The following is a 17,396-nucleotide window of genomic DNA, read 5'->3' as shown; positions in this document are numbered from 1 at the left end:
AAAGAAGAGTGACTAAAATGATCGAGGGGATGGAACTCCTCTCGTATGAGGAAAGACTAAAAAGGTTAGGGATCTTCAGCTTGGAAAAGAGACGACTGAGGGGGGATACGATTGAAGTCTACAAAATCCTGAGTGGTGTAGAACGAGTAGAAGTGAATCAATTTTTTACTCTTTCAAAAAGTACAAAGACTAGGCAACACTCAAGGAAGTTACATGTAAATACTTTTAAAAGGGAAAGAGAAATGATATACCACCTTTCTGAGGTTTTTGCAACTACATTCAAAGTGGTTTACATATATTCAGGTACTTATTTTGTACCAGGGGCAATGGAGGGTTAAGTGACTTGCCCAGAGTCACAAGGAGCTGCAGTGGGAATTGCAGGGCCATACCGACAAGGTAAGCGAGGTAAGCAACGCAGGGGGGGCGCCGACCTCTAGAGGGCGCCACTCACTTGCAAAATCTTTTACCTGAAGTTGTGAATCTCCTCTCTCCCCTGCCCTTCCCACATCAGGAAGTGAAGGTAGCCCAACAGTGCTGAGACAGACAAGCTGCTCTGCTAAAGCTGCTTCAAAGAGTACAACCAGCAGCTATTTATGGCTTTGGTGTGTGAACAACTTACATTCAGGGTGAGCTGGAACAACATTCAAATTAAAGAGAACAGGTTTGGAGGCAGGTGTGCAAGTGAGACTGGGGAGAAATAAAAAATAAATAGTGTAATTGTTATCTGTAAGTGGTTCAAAGTTTTTTGTTTTTTGAGCATGTACACTGAGAGGAGGGCATGACTGCAATGATGTGTACATAATTATCATAGCTACACCTAAAATCCATTTAATTGGCTGAGGTTCAAAGAGGAAGTTTAGCTGACGTATAGTGTAGAATAGCTGGTAAGTAAAAATCTGATTGCTTTTTTTGTGTGTTTGTTTTTATATAAAACATTCTGCTTGGATAGGGAGAGTTTGTGATATTTGAAAATACATTTTGCTTTAATGAAATTGCTAAACTTTAGAGTCAGAGACTTATCAATGAGGGATACATACAGTGGAAAGGAAGCCCTGGAAACAGAGTTAAGAGGACAGATACCAGCAACAGAATCAGATACTGGGCCAGCATGATCAGAAAAAGAAAGTCACCAGCCAACAAAGGTAGAAAAAAATCGTTTTATTTTCATTTTAGTGTTTGGAATATGTCCACTTTGAGAATTTACATCTGCTATCTTATTTTGCAATGTATAGCAGTCTCCAAGAGACTGGGCTCCCAGTGAGCCAGGGAGGTCAGACTGTGTAAATGAGATGAAGAGACCCCCCCTCCCCCCCACTTTAACAAAGACAGGAACATGCATAATCAAAGCTTAGGTCTCTGCAGTTACAAGGGCTGGCCATTCCTAATTATGCTAATAGTTTTTAATAGGCTAAGTCCCACTGAAAAGCCTCTTTATAAAGGCAGTGCTTTCTCTGGAGAGCAGTGTTAAGAAACAGCAGAAATTGTGTTTATTTTTTTAAACTGCTTTCCTGTGTAAGCTAATTTACAGTTTTCTAGTATATGCTTGACATTGAAGGGTGTGGTAGACCCTTTTGTCAGGTCTGGCAGGGCCTGTAGTTTTCAGTCTAAAGGAAAGACAAGTAGCAATGGAGAAACATCTAATGAAGAAGCGAGACGGGGGGGGGGGGGGGCACACCAACTGATAGTCTGCAGGGGGGCACCAGAGACCCTTCGCACGGCCCTGGGGAATTGAACTCAGTTCCCCAGGATCAAAGTCTACTGCACTAACCACTAGGCTACTCCTCCACTCCGAATATGCCAGAGGATATGGTAACAGCGATTAGCATATCTGGGTCTACGAAAAGTTTGGACAAGTCCTGGATAAAAGTCCATAGTCTAGAGTCAGACATGGGGAAGCTACTGCTTGACCTGTGATTGGTAGCATGGAATGTTGCTACTATTTGGGTTTCTGCCAGGTACTTGTGACCTGGATTGGCCACTGTTGGAAGCAGGATACTGGGCTAGATGGACTGTGTTTCTTTAATGTACCTAGTGCTTGTTTTGAAATCACGTGTTCTGCGTTGTTGTACATGAGCCACATATGCTTTTCTGCAGTGGCCTGGGCAGCTGTCATACCAGAGCTTCCTAACCTTGTCATGGGGACTCCACAACCATTTGGGTTTTCAAGATATCCACGACGACTATGTATGAAATCAGTTTCCACTGTGTCTCCAGCGCATGCAAATTGATCTCATGCATTTTCATTATGGGTATCCTGAAAACCTGTTCCAAAAGAAGGAATTATAATTAAAAAGAAATCTCAACTAATATAACCAAGTTTGGTAAAAATCATTAAATCTCCAATGAAAAATAAATCAACAGAATGTGCTCATAAATATCATGTGGAGGGGCATAATCGGACGTGAACGCCCATCTCCATGGGCGTCTATCTCTGAGAACAGGTACGTGAAGGGGCGGGACAAACTGTATTTTTGAAAAAAAATGGGCATCAGATTTGTGCGGATTTGAGCTGGGCGGTATCGTTTTTCAGCGATAATGGAAACCGAAGGTGCCCAGCTCAAAAACGAACAAATCCAAGGCATTGGGTTGTGGGAGGGGCCAGGATTCATAGTGCACTGGTCCCCCTCACATGCCAGGACACCAACCGGGCACCCTAGGGGGCACTTGTAACAATTTAAAAAAAAAGTTAACTACCTCTGAAGTCCATAGCTCCCTACACTCCCTTCCCTTGGGTGCTGAGCCCCCCAAATCCCACTCCCCACAACTCTACACCATTACCATAGCACTTATGGCTGAAGGGGGGCACCTAGATGTGGGTACCATGGGTTTTGGGGGCGGTTTGGAGGGCTCCCATTTACCACCACAAGTGTAACAGGTGGGGGGGGGGGGGGGCCTGGGTCCACCTGGCTGAAGTCCACTGCACCCACTAACAACTGCTCCAGGGACCTGCATACTGCTGTGATGGAGCTGGGTATGACATTTGAGGCTGGCATACAGGCTGGAAAAAAAAAGTTTTTTAAGTTGTTTTTTTTTTTGGGTGGGAGGGGGTTAGTAACCACTGGGGGAGTCAGGGGTGGTCATCCCCGATTCCCTCCAGTGGTCATCTGGTCATTTAGGGCACTTTTTCGTGAAAAAAAAGGTCCACAAAAAGTGTCCCAAATTCGCGCTAAAAACGCCTTTCTTTTTTCGATTATCAGCCGAGGACGCCCATCTTTCCTCGGCCGATAAACATGCCCCAGTCCCACCTTCACCATGCCTCCGACACGCCCCCATCAACTTTGGCCGTTTCCGTGACATATCCCACATTTTCCCACTGATTTCAGGCTCAAAGTGGCTTACATAAATCTGTAGTAAGGCTACAGTGCAAGAAAAAACAGTTATACAAAATTGATAATAACATAGGAAAAAACTATATGAATGGACTTGTATCAATTTCAATCATTGCACATCAAGGAGAAAAATCTCATTTTCATATACATGAAGTATAAGCAAATGCTTTCTCATCTATTTTCTCAAACTCCTTGAGAAAACTTGCTGTGTTCAGATCAACAATATACATCTGACACAAAGTCCATTCAAAGCAAAAGATCTTCATACGTCTCCAGTCCCGACATAGATCCAAGTTTCACTAAATTGCTTTCTCAGGGGACTAAGTTGAAATCCATGTAGTTTGGGAACCTCTGTGATATACAGAATAGAAGCGTGTACCTCTAAAATGTTTATAGGACAGTTCCTGGAAACTCAGGTGCTGAGAGCGACTGACATTACGAATCATTTAAAAATCCGGGACACCTGCTTGGTTCTTGAGATTCTCTTCAAAGGGAGAGTTTTGTTAAAATATTTGCACACAACACAATCCATAAACGATGATTTTCCCACAGTCACTGTAGAGACCAGACAAATGTTTTCTCACCAAAACTTTTACAAAACCTCAAAATGGCAAATGAAGACACCCTGATGTATATGTTACAATTTTATTTATAAGCAGAGCACTTTACTATTTACAAGACATGAGTTGCAGAGACTCGACAGTCTTTTGTGATGTAAACAAGAATCTTCTGAGCCAGAGAGGAAAGTCTGGAAATCAAAAAGAGTCAGCCCAGAAATATTTACACAATTCAAAATAGAGAAGATTCATCAGGATCATTTTTCATTGCGCAATTTTGGTTAAATTATCTATGAAACTATAGGATCTGACATGTAAAAGTACAAGAAAACATTCTTTTGTTTATAAGGTAGACAGGTAAATTCCCACTACAAACAAAGAGAGGAACAAGGAAATTCACAGAAATCTATTCCATTGAGGTTAAAATATATAGTTACATAAATAAAGACATTATGGAACAAAAATTGTGAAATATAAAAAAAAACCTCTACCAATCTGAAAACAAAAAAATAATCCTAAAATTTTCATCTTCAGTTATTTAGTCAATTATTAGCAGTGTCCCTTAGAAAAGTAAAATTTAACTTATTATAAATATCAAAGCAGATATTCCCCAACCCTTAACCCCCCCCCCCCCCCAAAAAAAAAAAAAGCAGGTGAATTTTACACCCATTGAAGAAATGCATCAGCAGACACAGGTGGCTTCCTATAGCTTATGTTGTGTTTCGATCTCTGCTCAGTGCCTCTCGCAGCCCAGTCTGGTGTGTGAGCTCCCAAATCTCCCAGTCACCCCCTTCCCCCAGTCTGAGGACACAGGTACAGTATGAGTGGCAGAAAGGACCATTCTACCATCTTCCTATTGCTCAGGACATGTTTAAGGCTTCTCTCAGGTTAAGGGGTGTAGTTCAAACTGATTAAACTTTACAGAAAGAAAAGGAGGGATTTCACAAAGCTTCTAATCTTGGATTATGTCTTTCAGATGAACTGAGTTGCTTTCTGTGAAAGCCTGGCACTGGGAATTGCATTAAATTTATTGGGTCAACTCAATAATAATTTAAAAAAAAAAACCAGAAATGGAATAGCTGTCAGTGTGTGGTCCCCTCTCATGAGTGGCACTGGCTGGTACTTTGCTGATTGCATGCCCCCAACTGCAGGCTCTGGTACCCAGCAGTGGATGAGGAACTAGACACAGTTGTCATTTTTCAGTCCCTGGACAAGAGCAATCAAGTAGGCTGCTATTGCTATAAGTGAAGTGGCCATCAGTTTGAAGTTAGGCACAAAGCCAGCAAGTTGCCACTAGATTTCGGACATTCTGGCTACTCTTTGTTCAAAGGTTTTGCCAGTCACCCTTCTCCACTTGGCATGATCCCTGTAGAAAAACAATACAGCAGTGGGCAATGTCCACAGTTTCCCAGCACCCTCTCTCCACCTCTGACACAGACTAGACTATATATGACGGGCCAGGGAAGTTTTCGGCCCTGCAGTTTGCCATCCACTCCCAGAAACAGGCTGAGCAGAGACCCAACAGTATTGCTAGAAAAAAGTAAAATGGCTTAATCTAATATTACGTAAATCACACCAAGTGAGTGCCAGAAGCACAGCAGTAAAGACCGACTGTCCTCTCCAATCTTACTAGTGCTTCCTTGACAGTCACTTTCATAGCACTAGGAATTAGCATTGTTCGCAGGCATCAGCCGCTTTTGGTTAACATTCAAGGGTGTAATACACACCCCGTCGTATACATGGCCTTAGGGAGCACAATCGTGTGTCCTGTGCACGACTGCAGAACACGTTTCATCCAAAACAACATTCAGAAGGCTTCGGGCAACATAAATCTCTTTTATTGCATCTCATAGTATCCTGGAAGCTCAGCCACAGCTGGTGAATTTCCTCCCAGAGCGCTCCTCGGACACTGAGAATTCTGCACGGCTCCTTTGCCACCCAGGGGAAGCGGTACCGACGCTGTAGCACACAGGGAGACAAACGGCCTGCCCTGGCTGCAGTGCGACTCATTCAAAAGACGTCTTCCATCACTGGAGGAATTTTACCTTCTGTAATCAAAGCACACTGTCCACTTTGATTCTGCCATATGTTTCAGGTTAGGAGGAAAAAAAGGAATTTGCCGCTGTAGGGATTCAGTGATCAGTTTTTTTGTTTTTGAAGTATTAGCACAGCACAGTACAGTACTATATTCACCCTACAGGTGTCATGGTAAGCTCTCTACAGCAAGCGCATAGCAATCACATGTAAACATCATCGAGTGAGGAACTAGAAGGATAAAGAGATACAATGAGGCATTTGTGAAAGACAGATCCTAAATCCCAGCTTCAGTCGTGGCTGCTGATGCCCAGGCAGAGAAACACAAACATCAAAAACAATTTCAAGGCTAGACTAGACGTCTTCGTTGGACAGGTCTCCTCTCTAAAAAGTTGGTGAATGTGGTAACAAGAGAGGCAGTATATTACCCAGCCTTAAAAGTTCTCCCACAGCAGCATCACAAATGGCTTTTTGGACAGATTCTGAAATGACAAAGCAAACCTGAAAGTCAGCGAATAGGACCAACCGATGCGTTTGCCACGTCAGGCTTAATGGTCTGGGGAAGACTATGGCTTATGATCAGAGACTGAAAAATTAATTTCTGCTCTGACGCAGATTACCAGGGAAAGGACTCTGTCACCCCAAAGGCAATGGCAAACTTTTCCAACTAAACTCGGAGCCTTTTCTTAGGAAGCATTACTGATTCAAGGCGCCTTATAATGTAAATATTCAAAATGTAAATCACAAGAAAAGCAGTAGAAGTTACCCAATAACACAAAATCCTAATTCACCCCAACAGGCATAGGACCCCCAACCCCCCCCCCCCCCCCCCAAAAAAAAAACAGCTGAAGACCCTCCAGAGGGAGCAGCCTTTACTGCTTGCCTGTCTTCTGCTTTCTGTTTTGGAGAGGTGGAAAACCATCACCAGTGAAGCTGCAGGACAGAGGACACTATACAGAACTCCTGCACCGAGGGGGTGGGGGGGGGGAGGAAGAGCAGACTTCCCATTTTCCAGCATTCACTGCCTTCCACCCTCCTGAGTACCTGATTTGCGGATATTTTGATCTAAAGGGACTATTTACAAACGGCCGGGATTAAGCAGCCTCCTTGAACAAGTGCCTCGCAAGTGACTCGTCTGTTCTGTGCGCTGGGATTGAGTCTGTCTCTCTCTCTCTCACAAACACCTCATTACACTGCATAGATGAAATTAAGGAAGGGTACGTTACAGTACATGTGAACCATAAATACATCTTTAGGATATACTTTTGTTCTATTAAAAATTAGTTTATAATTTCATTTCTATTCACAACCAACATGTTGTCATCACACACTACAGACACTAATGTGAATGGTGAACACAGCTGCAGCTTCACTACTGGCGGGGGTAGGGGAGGGTGATGGAATGCCTGAAAATACACCCAAAAACCCACCAGTGGGAAGCAAGAATACTAGCGTGTGGCGGTAGGGCTTTAACACACCATGAAAATCACAAACGGAAGCAGCTTTGTTCAATGTAAACATCAATTTTAAAGGATAAAAGTCTTTTTTTTTTGTATATATTTCTTTCAAAACGTAAACATACTGGAAGTGCCTTGACTGAGGTATTGAGGTATTCCTCGAAGGTTAAGGCTGTTATCGATGTAGGCTCATCTGTGCCTCCCTCAGCAAGCTGTCAAAATCCATACACTCGTACTTGCTCTTCAGGGAAGGTGTTGAGGGCTCTTCTGCACTGGAATCTGGTATCAAGAATGAGAACATGAGTGCTGGCACTCCCTCACAAATGACAAATAATGGTCTTGGAGGACTGTGAGCTCTATATGCTTATTTTACAAGTTCTACTCCTGTTTTGGATGGCTGTAAATTGGCGTTTAGATGTTCAAATCCTGATTTTATAAAACCAGGATATGGACATCGAAGACTGCATGACAAGGGGGCATGGTCTGGGCATGTTTGGGCCAGACTAGAAAGCTGGGAGGAGAATGCTGGCCCATTATGGAATGGAGGTTCGGGACTGGATCTAGAGGATTGAGGTTCCATAGCCAAAAAGTGCCAAGATAGAGGTCTGAAGTGTCAGCAACTTCTGATCATCCACCGTTGGCAGCCCAATCCCTAGAACAATAGAGGTTTCCCTAGCAACTATCCCCTCTGGCACCCTCTTTCACCACCCTCATTCTTTTTTGGGGTGGATGATCCTCTAGATGGTGCCACCATCAAGTCTGCCTCTTGCCCTTCCCTGCTTCCATCAGTGACTGGTCAGCAGGATGTTGAGCCTCTGGTATTCGAGGAGGAGGAGGACAGCAAGAACTCCTCAAAGTGGGGAATCAAGGCAAAACTCCAGAAATAAATAATGGGGTCAGATCATTACATGGGGCTAATCAGACCTCAGGAGTGCAGTTCTGGCTTTACTTCTCCGCTGACTCATTTATTTTTGGGCCCAGCGTGCAGGCCTATGAACCTCCTCACGATGCTTGCAGAGATGTGAGATACATGAGCAGGAAGTGGGGCCGAGATGTGGAGACACCATGCTATTAGGTCCTATTCCAGATGGATTACTACATCACTGTGTCCTCTGGTTTGATGGATGTCTTCAGTAGCCAGAGGGCACTGAATGATGTACTCTGCTCAGCACCACCATCCCCTCCCCACATTTTGTAAGTCAACATTTCAATTTTTTTCTCTGTGAACTCTATTTCTTTTTGTTTTGCAGTCACAAGTATACTGGTTTTATTTCATTCTCAGTTTATGGTTTACTAGTGGAACCCAACCCGTTTCCTCAACAATGAAATGGGCCCTAGAAAGGCTCTCTTGTAAGCAATTTTTTTGTCTCTCCCCTGCCCTCCCCTCCATGTCCAGCGATTCTTCCCTTCCCTCCCCTCCATGTCCAGCGATTCTTCCCTTCCCTCCCCTCCATGTCCAGCGATTCTCCTCTTCCCTGCCCTCCCATCCGTGTCTCGCGATTCTCTTCTCTCCTGTCCTCTCCTCCCATCCCATCCCATCCATGTCCATCGATTCTGCTGGAGGCTGGCTGACGTGATGAGATCTTACGAACCCAGGCAGCCAGACAGCAATGGAATGTTGGAGGTGCAAATTATTATATAGGATTTGGACTTGCTGGACTGCTCTAACTGCCTTGACAGAGCAGAGCAGTTTACAATACTACCATCATATAAAATCAGGAAAGGAACACCAATTTTGATAGTAAAGAAACATTCATACAAACGGTAGGGAGCAAAGGACAATCTGTTAGGTGGAGTTCTCAAGCTGGAAGGACCTTCAACCTACACCTTCAAAAGCCCGCTTAAAGATGAAGGCTTTAAGATTCGCTTTAAAGCATTTTTGAGAAGAATTGCTGCAAAGTGAGAATGGGAGAGAGTTCCAGATAAATGGGGAAAGAAAGAAAAAAGCACTATGTCTGGTAGATTCATAATGAGCTAATTTTGGATTAGGAAGGACAAGGCGATGGTTGTTAATGGGGCAAAGGACCTTTGCAGACAAATAGGGGATGGTAAGACGTGCTAGGTAATCCGGAAGGCCTATACAGAAAGCTTTAAAAGTTAGGAGCGCTATCTTATAAGTGATTTGTTTTTCAATGGGTAACCAGTGGTAAAGTTTAAGGACAGGAGTGGTATGGTCCCAATGGTGGGCATGACAGAGTAATTTAATAGCAACGTTTTGGAGGGATTGGAGCTTTTTCAGCGAGGAACGGGGTAGGCCTGCATAGACAGCATTGCAATAGTCAAGGTGAGAAGTAAAAAGGGAAAGGATAAGGGCACGGAAATAGTTACGATCAAAGAGGTGACGTATTGTTAGCAGCTGTCGAAATAGAAGAAAGGAAACCTTGGACAGATGCGAGTTTTAAGGGAGAAAAGAAAGAGATGATCCCAAGGCCACGGAAACTAGTATCTGGCCTGACTTGTGCATCAGAAAGGGTAATAGGGGTTGAAGGAGGGGTATGGAGTCCAGAAAACCAACAGGCAACTGTTTTGTCTACGTTAAGGACCAGCTGGTGATTTGTTAGCCAGGTCTTTACAGAATCCAAACAAATTTGAAGAGGGGTAATTAAAGGGGAAGTAGCAGGATAGACTGGGAACAGCAGCAGTCTATCCTGCATAGAAATAAGCTGAAATGCCTAAGGACTGGATGAGACCAGCAAGGGGGGCTGAGGAACAAGTAGAAGTGGTGACAAAATCGATCCTTGAGGGACTCCACAGTGAATGCTTTGTGACTGGAACAGGAAGAGGCGGTGGTGACTGGTCCGCTTTTTAGCTTTCTTCCAAGACATTAGGTCTAAAAGAGACCTGACCCCACTGACTTACCATTCCCCTCTGCTGGAAGCAGGCAGGGCAGGGGGAGGACATGAAAGCTGCCACCAATGAAAAATATCTAGACCCTTTAGCCTTCCTTCTAACTTTTGTTGCATTAATGCCTGTAGAATCCAGAAAAAAAGAGACAGTTGGCATCTTAACCCCCCCCCCCCCTCATGACATCTGATAAGACCCCCTCCTCCCCCAAATATCTGCTTATCTATAAATTGTTTATGAGAAGGTTCCCATTTTAAGGCTGGTTAGACAGGTAAGAGTTCAGCATCACCGTTTTATTTCTCAAGAATGCCCCAGTGCTGGGTAAGAGATGCCATCTTACCTAGGTCAGCGTAACGAGTCCAGAAGAAGTGTCTGTGACCCCCATAGCTGAGCTGGAAGGAGGGCTCGTTCCTCTTTCTCAGTGAGGTCCCTTTCCTCAGTGACAGGGCAGCATCTTCAGAGCAGCGGTAGGTAATGAATCCGTACTTATCCTCTCTGAATAACAAGAAATAAAACGGGAGACGTCATTAAACCTGCCTAGTCTAACTCCACTTAAGGTTTTCACGCTTACAAGCCACAAACTGTTCACCCCATCTTCACACTGAAAAGGATCACTTCAGGCTATAAAAAAAAATAATAAAAATCACACAACCTTGTGAAACAGTGAGTAAACTATTCCCTGACACAGCAAGCGTCTGCTGCTCAGAGAGTAACTGGTGGGGAGGCCTGGAGGTCCCAGGCTAGCAACAAGTCACTGACCAGAGAATGCTACTGGGATTATAAATGATTTGGTTTAAAAACAAAGCATGCAGATCCTGTGTATTTACAATGATGGAACCTTTCCTCCCTCTGTTAGGTCATGGAAAATCCATTTCACACCTGGCTTCATTAGCCAGGGTCTATGGCAGCAAAGCCCTTCCATACCTATCTCTCTTTTTGAGCCTGTCCAGACCCCCACTATGAAGGCCAGCGCTGAGGGCCGACTCACCTATTGCTTCGACTCAGAACTCTGCACTCCACAATCTCCCCAAACACCTCAAATCGTTTCTTCAGCTCGCTGGGACTGATGTTTCTGGAGAGGTTTCGAATGCAGACCATGCGGCCTTCGTCCTGTGCAGAAAGAGACAAAAGTCTTTTGGTCTCATTGGTGCCACTTGAATGAACTGTGTATGCCCTGGGCCTCTGAGCAGTAAACTTCACCGGGTGGTGCAGAATGATTAGTTTGATGCTTTACTGCTGTTTCATTGTAAAACAGGATATCAATTTCGGAGATGGTGTAAAATCCAGGCTACAAGCACAAACCCCAGGACTCATGTCATTCAGCTCCAACTCTCTTTCAACCTGACATCCGGCCACTGATGATACATTTAATCATTTATAACCCACTTAAAACTAAGTAGGAATACACGTAAAATATACATAATCAAATAAACATGAAAATACATATTGCAATAACAAACACAATATACAATGACACTGTAAAAGACTTGAAAACCCTTAAGGCTTAACGAAGATCATGCGTCTTGCTGACCGTCACCAGAAATTCAAGGCCAGGGATGTCCAGGTTTTGGCACTGAATTTCCAGGTTGGTGGAGCCAGCATTCAGTGCTTAACTGGTTATAAGATACCGCATAAAAACAGAACTGGCTTTATGTGGTTAAGTTCTGAATATCCAAAGAGAATCCATGTATGTGGAGGAGAACTAAAAAAAAAAAAGTCCCATGGAGTAACTCACAGCGAGAAGAGAAGTGGGAACAGAGACCACAGGTTCCGGAGACTGGAGAACACAAATATCTTGAATTAAAACAAGGTTTATTGAGAATCAAAATCGACTCAACAAAACATTGTGTTTCGGCCGGAGGACCTGCATCAGGAGTCTGGGTGCAAACTTCAGAGTAAAAGCATCAAAAAGTGAAATCGTAAAATCCACAATAAAAGTAGAAAGGTTATCTTTGGAAAGATCGTTGGTTGTATATGCTGATCGATAATAAGACTAATTGCCCTGCAGAAAACGTTGTGCTGAGTCGTTTTTGATTCTCAATAAACCTTGTTTTAATTCAAGATATTTGTGTGCTCCAGTCTCTGGAACCCGTGGTCTCTGTTCCCACTTCTCTTCTCGCTGTAAGTTCTGAATATCAGCACTTAACTGGCCAAGTACCGACCGCACCCCTGAAACACCCCCAAAATAGCCGGTTTCCAGTTCGGCGCTAACCGGTTACTTTCAAGCAGCACTAACCAGTTAAGAGCCTCTGAAAATTAGCTCCAAACAAGCGATTTAACTAGCCAGGAGCCATTTCTAGCTGGTTAAATCATCTAATATAATAATTTGCTCCTCCAACATTCCAGAAACGACCGTGCGTAATGTCAGGTGGGCAGCACAGGCTGGCTTGTCTGAGTGATGACTGGAGTGCTTAATGTGGAAATGAGCTTTAACACTTCACGGGTGGACACCTCGGCCCTGCAGCTGATGACAGCAGGTGGTGGACGGCCCATGCAGCTTGACGCAGGAATCTAGATTTCAGATCTGCCTGCTGGGTCGGATACACTGCGAATTGTCTGCTGGCCCTGACAGATGGAAGCACTTGCCTGAATATATTTGATTGTAGCCTGATAGTTTTAAACGACAGCTTAAATCCCTGCTATTTATGCACATGTACGGCATTGGTGTTTAGATGACTGCATTTGCTCATTAGTGTATTTGTAGTGCCCATCGGATCTCACTGGGATCATAATCACCTGCTGACATCACTCCTCCAACGTTCCAATGTGTGTCACTGGGATTGTAACCACCTGCTGACGTCACTCCTCCAATGTTCTCCGCCCCCCTCCCTCCCAGTTCCATAGGACCCTGGAACTGGGAGAGAGGGACGGAGGGACAGAGGGAGGGGGGACCCTGGAAATGGGAGGGAGGGAGGGGGACACTGGAACTCGGAGGGGGGGGGAGGGAGGGGGGCCTGGAACTCAGAGGGAGGTGGAGGGGGCAGGGGAGAGATGCTGCACATGGATGGATGGAGGGGGGCAGGGCACAGAGGACGTTGCCTGCATATGGATGAATGCAGGGGAGACAGCATAATGCAGGGGAGGGAGGGGACCCTGAAACTCGGAGGGAGGCAGGGAGGGGACGACCCTGGAACTCAGAGGCAGGGAGGGGACGACCCTGGAACTCGGAGGCAGGGCGGGAGGGAGGGGACAACCCTGGAACTCGGAGGGAGGGAGGGAGGGAGGGGGGACGACCCTGGATCTCAGAGGGCGGGAGGGAGGAGGGGCCCTGGCACACACTCTCATGCTCACACACACACTCTCTCTCTCACAGACACACTCACACCCAGTCTCACTCTCTCTCTGTCACACACACACTCGCACATTCACTCTCTCTCTCTCACACAGTCACTCTCACACATACTCCGAGGAAAACCTTGCTAGCGCCCATTTCATTTGTGTCAGAAACAGGCCTTTTTTTACTAGTGTTGAATATTGACCCGATGGGCACTACAAATACACTAATTAGAAAATGCAGTCATCTAAACACCAATGCCGTACATGTGCATAAATAGCAGGGATTTAAGCTGTCTTTTAAAACTATCAGGCTACAATCAAATATATTCGGGCAAGTGCTTCCATCTGTCAGGGCCAGCAGACAATTCGCAGTGTATCCGACCCAGCAGGCACATCTGAAATCTAGATTCCTGCGTCAAGCTGCATGGGCCGTCCACCACCTGCTGTCATCAGCTGCAGGGCCGATGTGTCCACCCGTGAACAGTGTTAAAGCTCATTTCCACATTAAGCACTCCAGTCATCACTCAGACAAGCCAGCCTGTGCTGCCCACCTGACATTACGCACGGTCGTTTCTGTACAGATGGGACAGGGAGGAAGTTGACTCATAGCTGTTGCTTGTCTTAATGGTGTCCAGTGTGCAGATGGATTGTGTACCAGGGGCTGGTGTTGGTTCATGCACATACAGGCAAACAGAGGCACTAAAACAAGTTTGTGTTTCTTGCAGCAAAAATTCCACATTTGCTGCCCAGAAAGAGGTAAAACCAGATTCTAGATGTATTTTCTTAAGTCTGCTGCCTCTGGTAAAAACCTGAAATGCTTACAATATTTTCACTGACGAAGTGATTGGAGCAAAGAATGATGACAAAGAAATTCTTCTTAAAAATAAGAATGTTCCATGTTGACCCCATCTACAAAGTGGGGTTGTGATGTGAGGGCTGCTGTGGTGGAGTTTTGTTTTATTTCTGATATTTGTTTTATTATGGACTTGGGGTGTGGTTTTTTTAATGAAACATGTAGTGAAATGGAAGTAAAATAAGTACATGAATGAAATCTGCAGCAAAGGAGTAGAGTTCGAGAAAAGGAAAACAGCTGAAAGCAGAGGGGAAGGTGCCCAGTATAAAAAGAACACTGGATATCACAGTATCAGCCTACAGCTTGCCTCTCTTCTGCCCTCTACTGGCCTCAGTATGGAAAAACACGGATTCTTACATTTTCCTATTTCAGTGACCTAAAAGATGGCCAATTCTAAAATCCTGACGTCCCTGCTCAGCGGCTGAGGGTTTGTAACTATAGGCAGACTATGATGCCTATGCAATGCTGTACCCTACTCAACAGAGCTTGCAATCTATTCGAGACAGACAAATGGATTAGGGAAATACTTTTGTGGGAATGATTAAAACAAACATAGGTACTGAAAAGGTAAATAGGGGTCAGGAATTAAAAGCAGCCTCAAAAGGGTTTTAGCCTAGATCTGAATATAGCCAGAGATGGAGCTAGAGGTTCTGATTCAGGAAGTCTATTCCAGGCATACGGTTCAGCAAGATAAAAGGAAGGTCTGGAGTTAGCAGTGGAGGAGAAGGGTGCAGATAAGCGAGATTTACCCGATGAATGGAGTTCCCGGAAAGGAGTGTAGGGAGACATAAGAGTCGAAAGGTACTGAGGAGCTGCAGAGTGAATGCACTTGTAAGTCAATAAGAGGAGTTTGAACTGTATGCGGAAACGGATAAGGAGCCAATGAAGTGACTTGAGGAGAAGGTTAATATGAGCATTGCGACACTTGCAGAATATAAGTCGTGCAGCAGAATTTTGAACAGATTAAAAAGGAGAGAGATGGCTAAGTGGGAGACCTGTGAGAAGCAAGTTGCAATAGTCTAAGCGAGAAGTGATAAGAGTGTGGATGAGGGTTCTGGTAGTGTGCTCAGAAAGGAAAGGACGAATCTTGGTGATAATGTAGAGAAAGAAATGACAGGCTTTAGCAGTCTGTTGAACTATGTGCAGAGAAGGAGAGCGAGGGGTCAAAGATGACCCCAAGGTTATCAGCTGATGAGAGTGTTATCCACAGAGATAGAGAATGGGGGAAGAGGAGAGGTTGATTTAGGAGGAAAGATAAGAAGCTCAGCCTTGGTCATGTACAGTTTCAGATGGCGGTGAGACATCCAGGCAGCAATGTCAGACAGACAGGCCGAGACTTGGGCCTGGATTCCTGCTGAAAATTCTGGTGTGGAGCGGTAGATCTGGGAGTCATCAGCATAAAGGTGATACTGAAAATCATGGGATGAGATCAGAGTACCAAGGGAAGAAGTATAGATGGAGAAAAGAAGAGGTCCCAGGAAAGGCTTTTTGTAAAGTTGTCAGGGAGTGGTGCTGCTCTTCTGTTGTTTATCATGCACTGCTTCAATAGTTAGTGTATCTTGGTTTAAAAATGGTTTGGACAAGTTCCTGCAGGAAAAGTTCATAGGCTGTTACTGAGATAGACACGGGGAAGCCACTGCTTGCCCTGGGATTGGTAGCGTGCAATGTTGCTGCTCTTTGAGGTTCTGCCAGGTACTTGTGACCTGGATTTGGCCACTGTTGGAAGCAGGATACTGGGCTAGATGGACCATTGGTCTGACCCAGTATGGCTTATGTTTTTATGCTATCAATAACTGAACCAGTATGAAACTGGAAGAAACTATTGGTATAGCTTCATTTGTTTACAGCAAGGGTCTGATTTAGGAGAACATTTTGGCTCACCCTTTCCTAGCTGGTGGCCTTTCACCTCCCTGGCTAGGAATCCTAATTCATTACACAGAACAGGAAGCAGGCAAAGAGCAAAAAACCTCCTGCAAAGAAAGGGCACTCATAAAACATCAGAGACAATGCCAAAACCAATGAGAGAGAGAGAGTCCTCAAACTGTATGGAGCCTCTCCCAAAACCTGAGTGCCCCCTCCTGGCTGCCATGGAAACTACAGGATGTGGGCAACCTCCCCCCCCTCCCCTCCCCCAGACTACTTACAATGGCCTTTTCTCTCCTCTTCTGTGTATGGCTCTGGCTTTCTCCACCACGGTACCGCTCCTGGCATGTCTCTCTATTCTCACATCTGTTTAAAAACAAGGAAAGGCGTGAGGAAGGCTCTGTACATTCCCACCCCACCTTCCCTAAAGATTACAGGTTCTTAATATCTGTGGCTTATATCTGTGAGGTAGACATAAAGAAAAAAAACCCTGAAGATGTGCTGAACAAGAGAACGCTAAATCTAATGTATGTTACAGCCCAATTTATTACCCATTACCTTCATGCATTACCATAATGTATACTCCCTTACCATGTATATATGCACATAATATATATTTATACCATGATCTGTTCCATGCATGTTATGTTCCATGTATATTACCATGTAGGTATGCACCTGAACGGAATACCATTTGTAATTCTGTTACCCGGAAGTGGCATACGCCATTATGGCAAATGTAAGCCACATTGAGCCTGCAAATTGGTGGGAAAATGTGGGATACAAATGCTACAAATAAATAAATAAATATATATAACTGTTTGTAGCACTAAACCAGAGAAACTACAAGGTGTACATATCGTAGCCACTATTTTCATCTGTATGCATTGTGTGGAAGTATTTGGAAGGTCAAAGATCTGCCAGCAATGATGGGGATGTTATATTAGCCAAATGTCTCTCACTGTACAAACACCCTTTTTTCTTCCACTGAATTTAATGCCCGAGAAAGGTGTTGGACTCACAGCAAGGGAAAACCAATGCTTAACAGTTTCTACTATACAGAGGTGACAAAACCTTCAGCTCTGCTCTGAGTGGCCCACTGGTAGCAGTGAGAGGATTGCTCTCTCTCCATGCCTGCTTATAATGCTGACACCTGCCCCTCAGAATCAGGAACGAGACCACT

General features: G+C 44.6%; 1 protein-coding gene across 1 annotated transcript in view; it reads right to left on the bottom strand.

Moving 5' to 3' along the window:
• Window positions 1–4,943: 4,943 nt before the first annotated feature.
• PPARGC1B (PPARG coactivator 1 beta) overlaps window positions 4,944–17,396 on the bottom strand; it is a 120,908-nt gene continuing 108,455 nt past the window's right edge. The window contains exons 9-12 of the mRNA XM_030212054.1: window positions 16,495–16,579; window positions 11,210–11,331; window positions 10,562–10,716; window positions 4,944–7,656 (exon numbers count right to left, since the gene is read on the bottom strand). Coding sequence (XP_030067914.1) covers window positions 7,553–7,656; window positions 10,562–10,716; window positions 11,210–11,331; window positions 16,495–16,579 — 466 coding nt within the window. The 3' untranslated portion in view covers window positions 4,944–7,552. The remainder of the gene's footprint in view (window positions 7,657–10,561; window positions 10,717–11,209; window positions 11,332–16,494; window positions 16,580–17,396) is intronic.

The sequence above is a fragment of the Microcaecilia unicolor genome, chromosome 8 (assembly GCF_901765095.1).
Source record: "Microcaecilia unicolor chromosome 8, aMicUni1.1, whole genome shotgun sequence".
Classification (NCBI taxonomy): Eukaryota; Metazoa; Chordata; class Amphibia; order Gymnophiona; family Siphonopidae; genus Microcaecilia; species Microcaecilia unicolor.
This window is presented reverse-complemented; position numbering and strand designations above follow the sequence as displayed.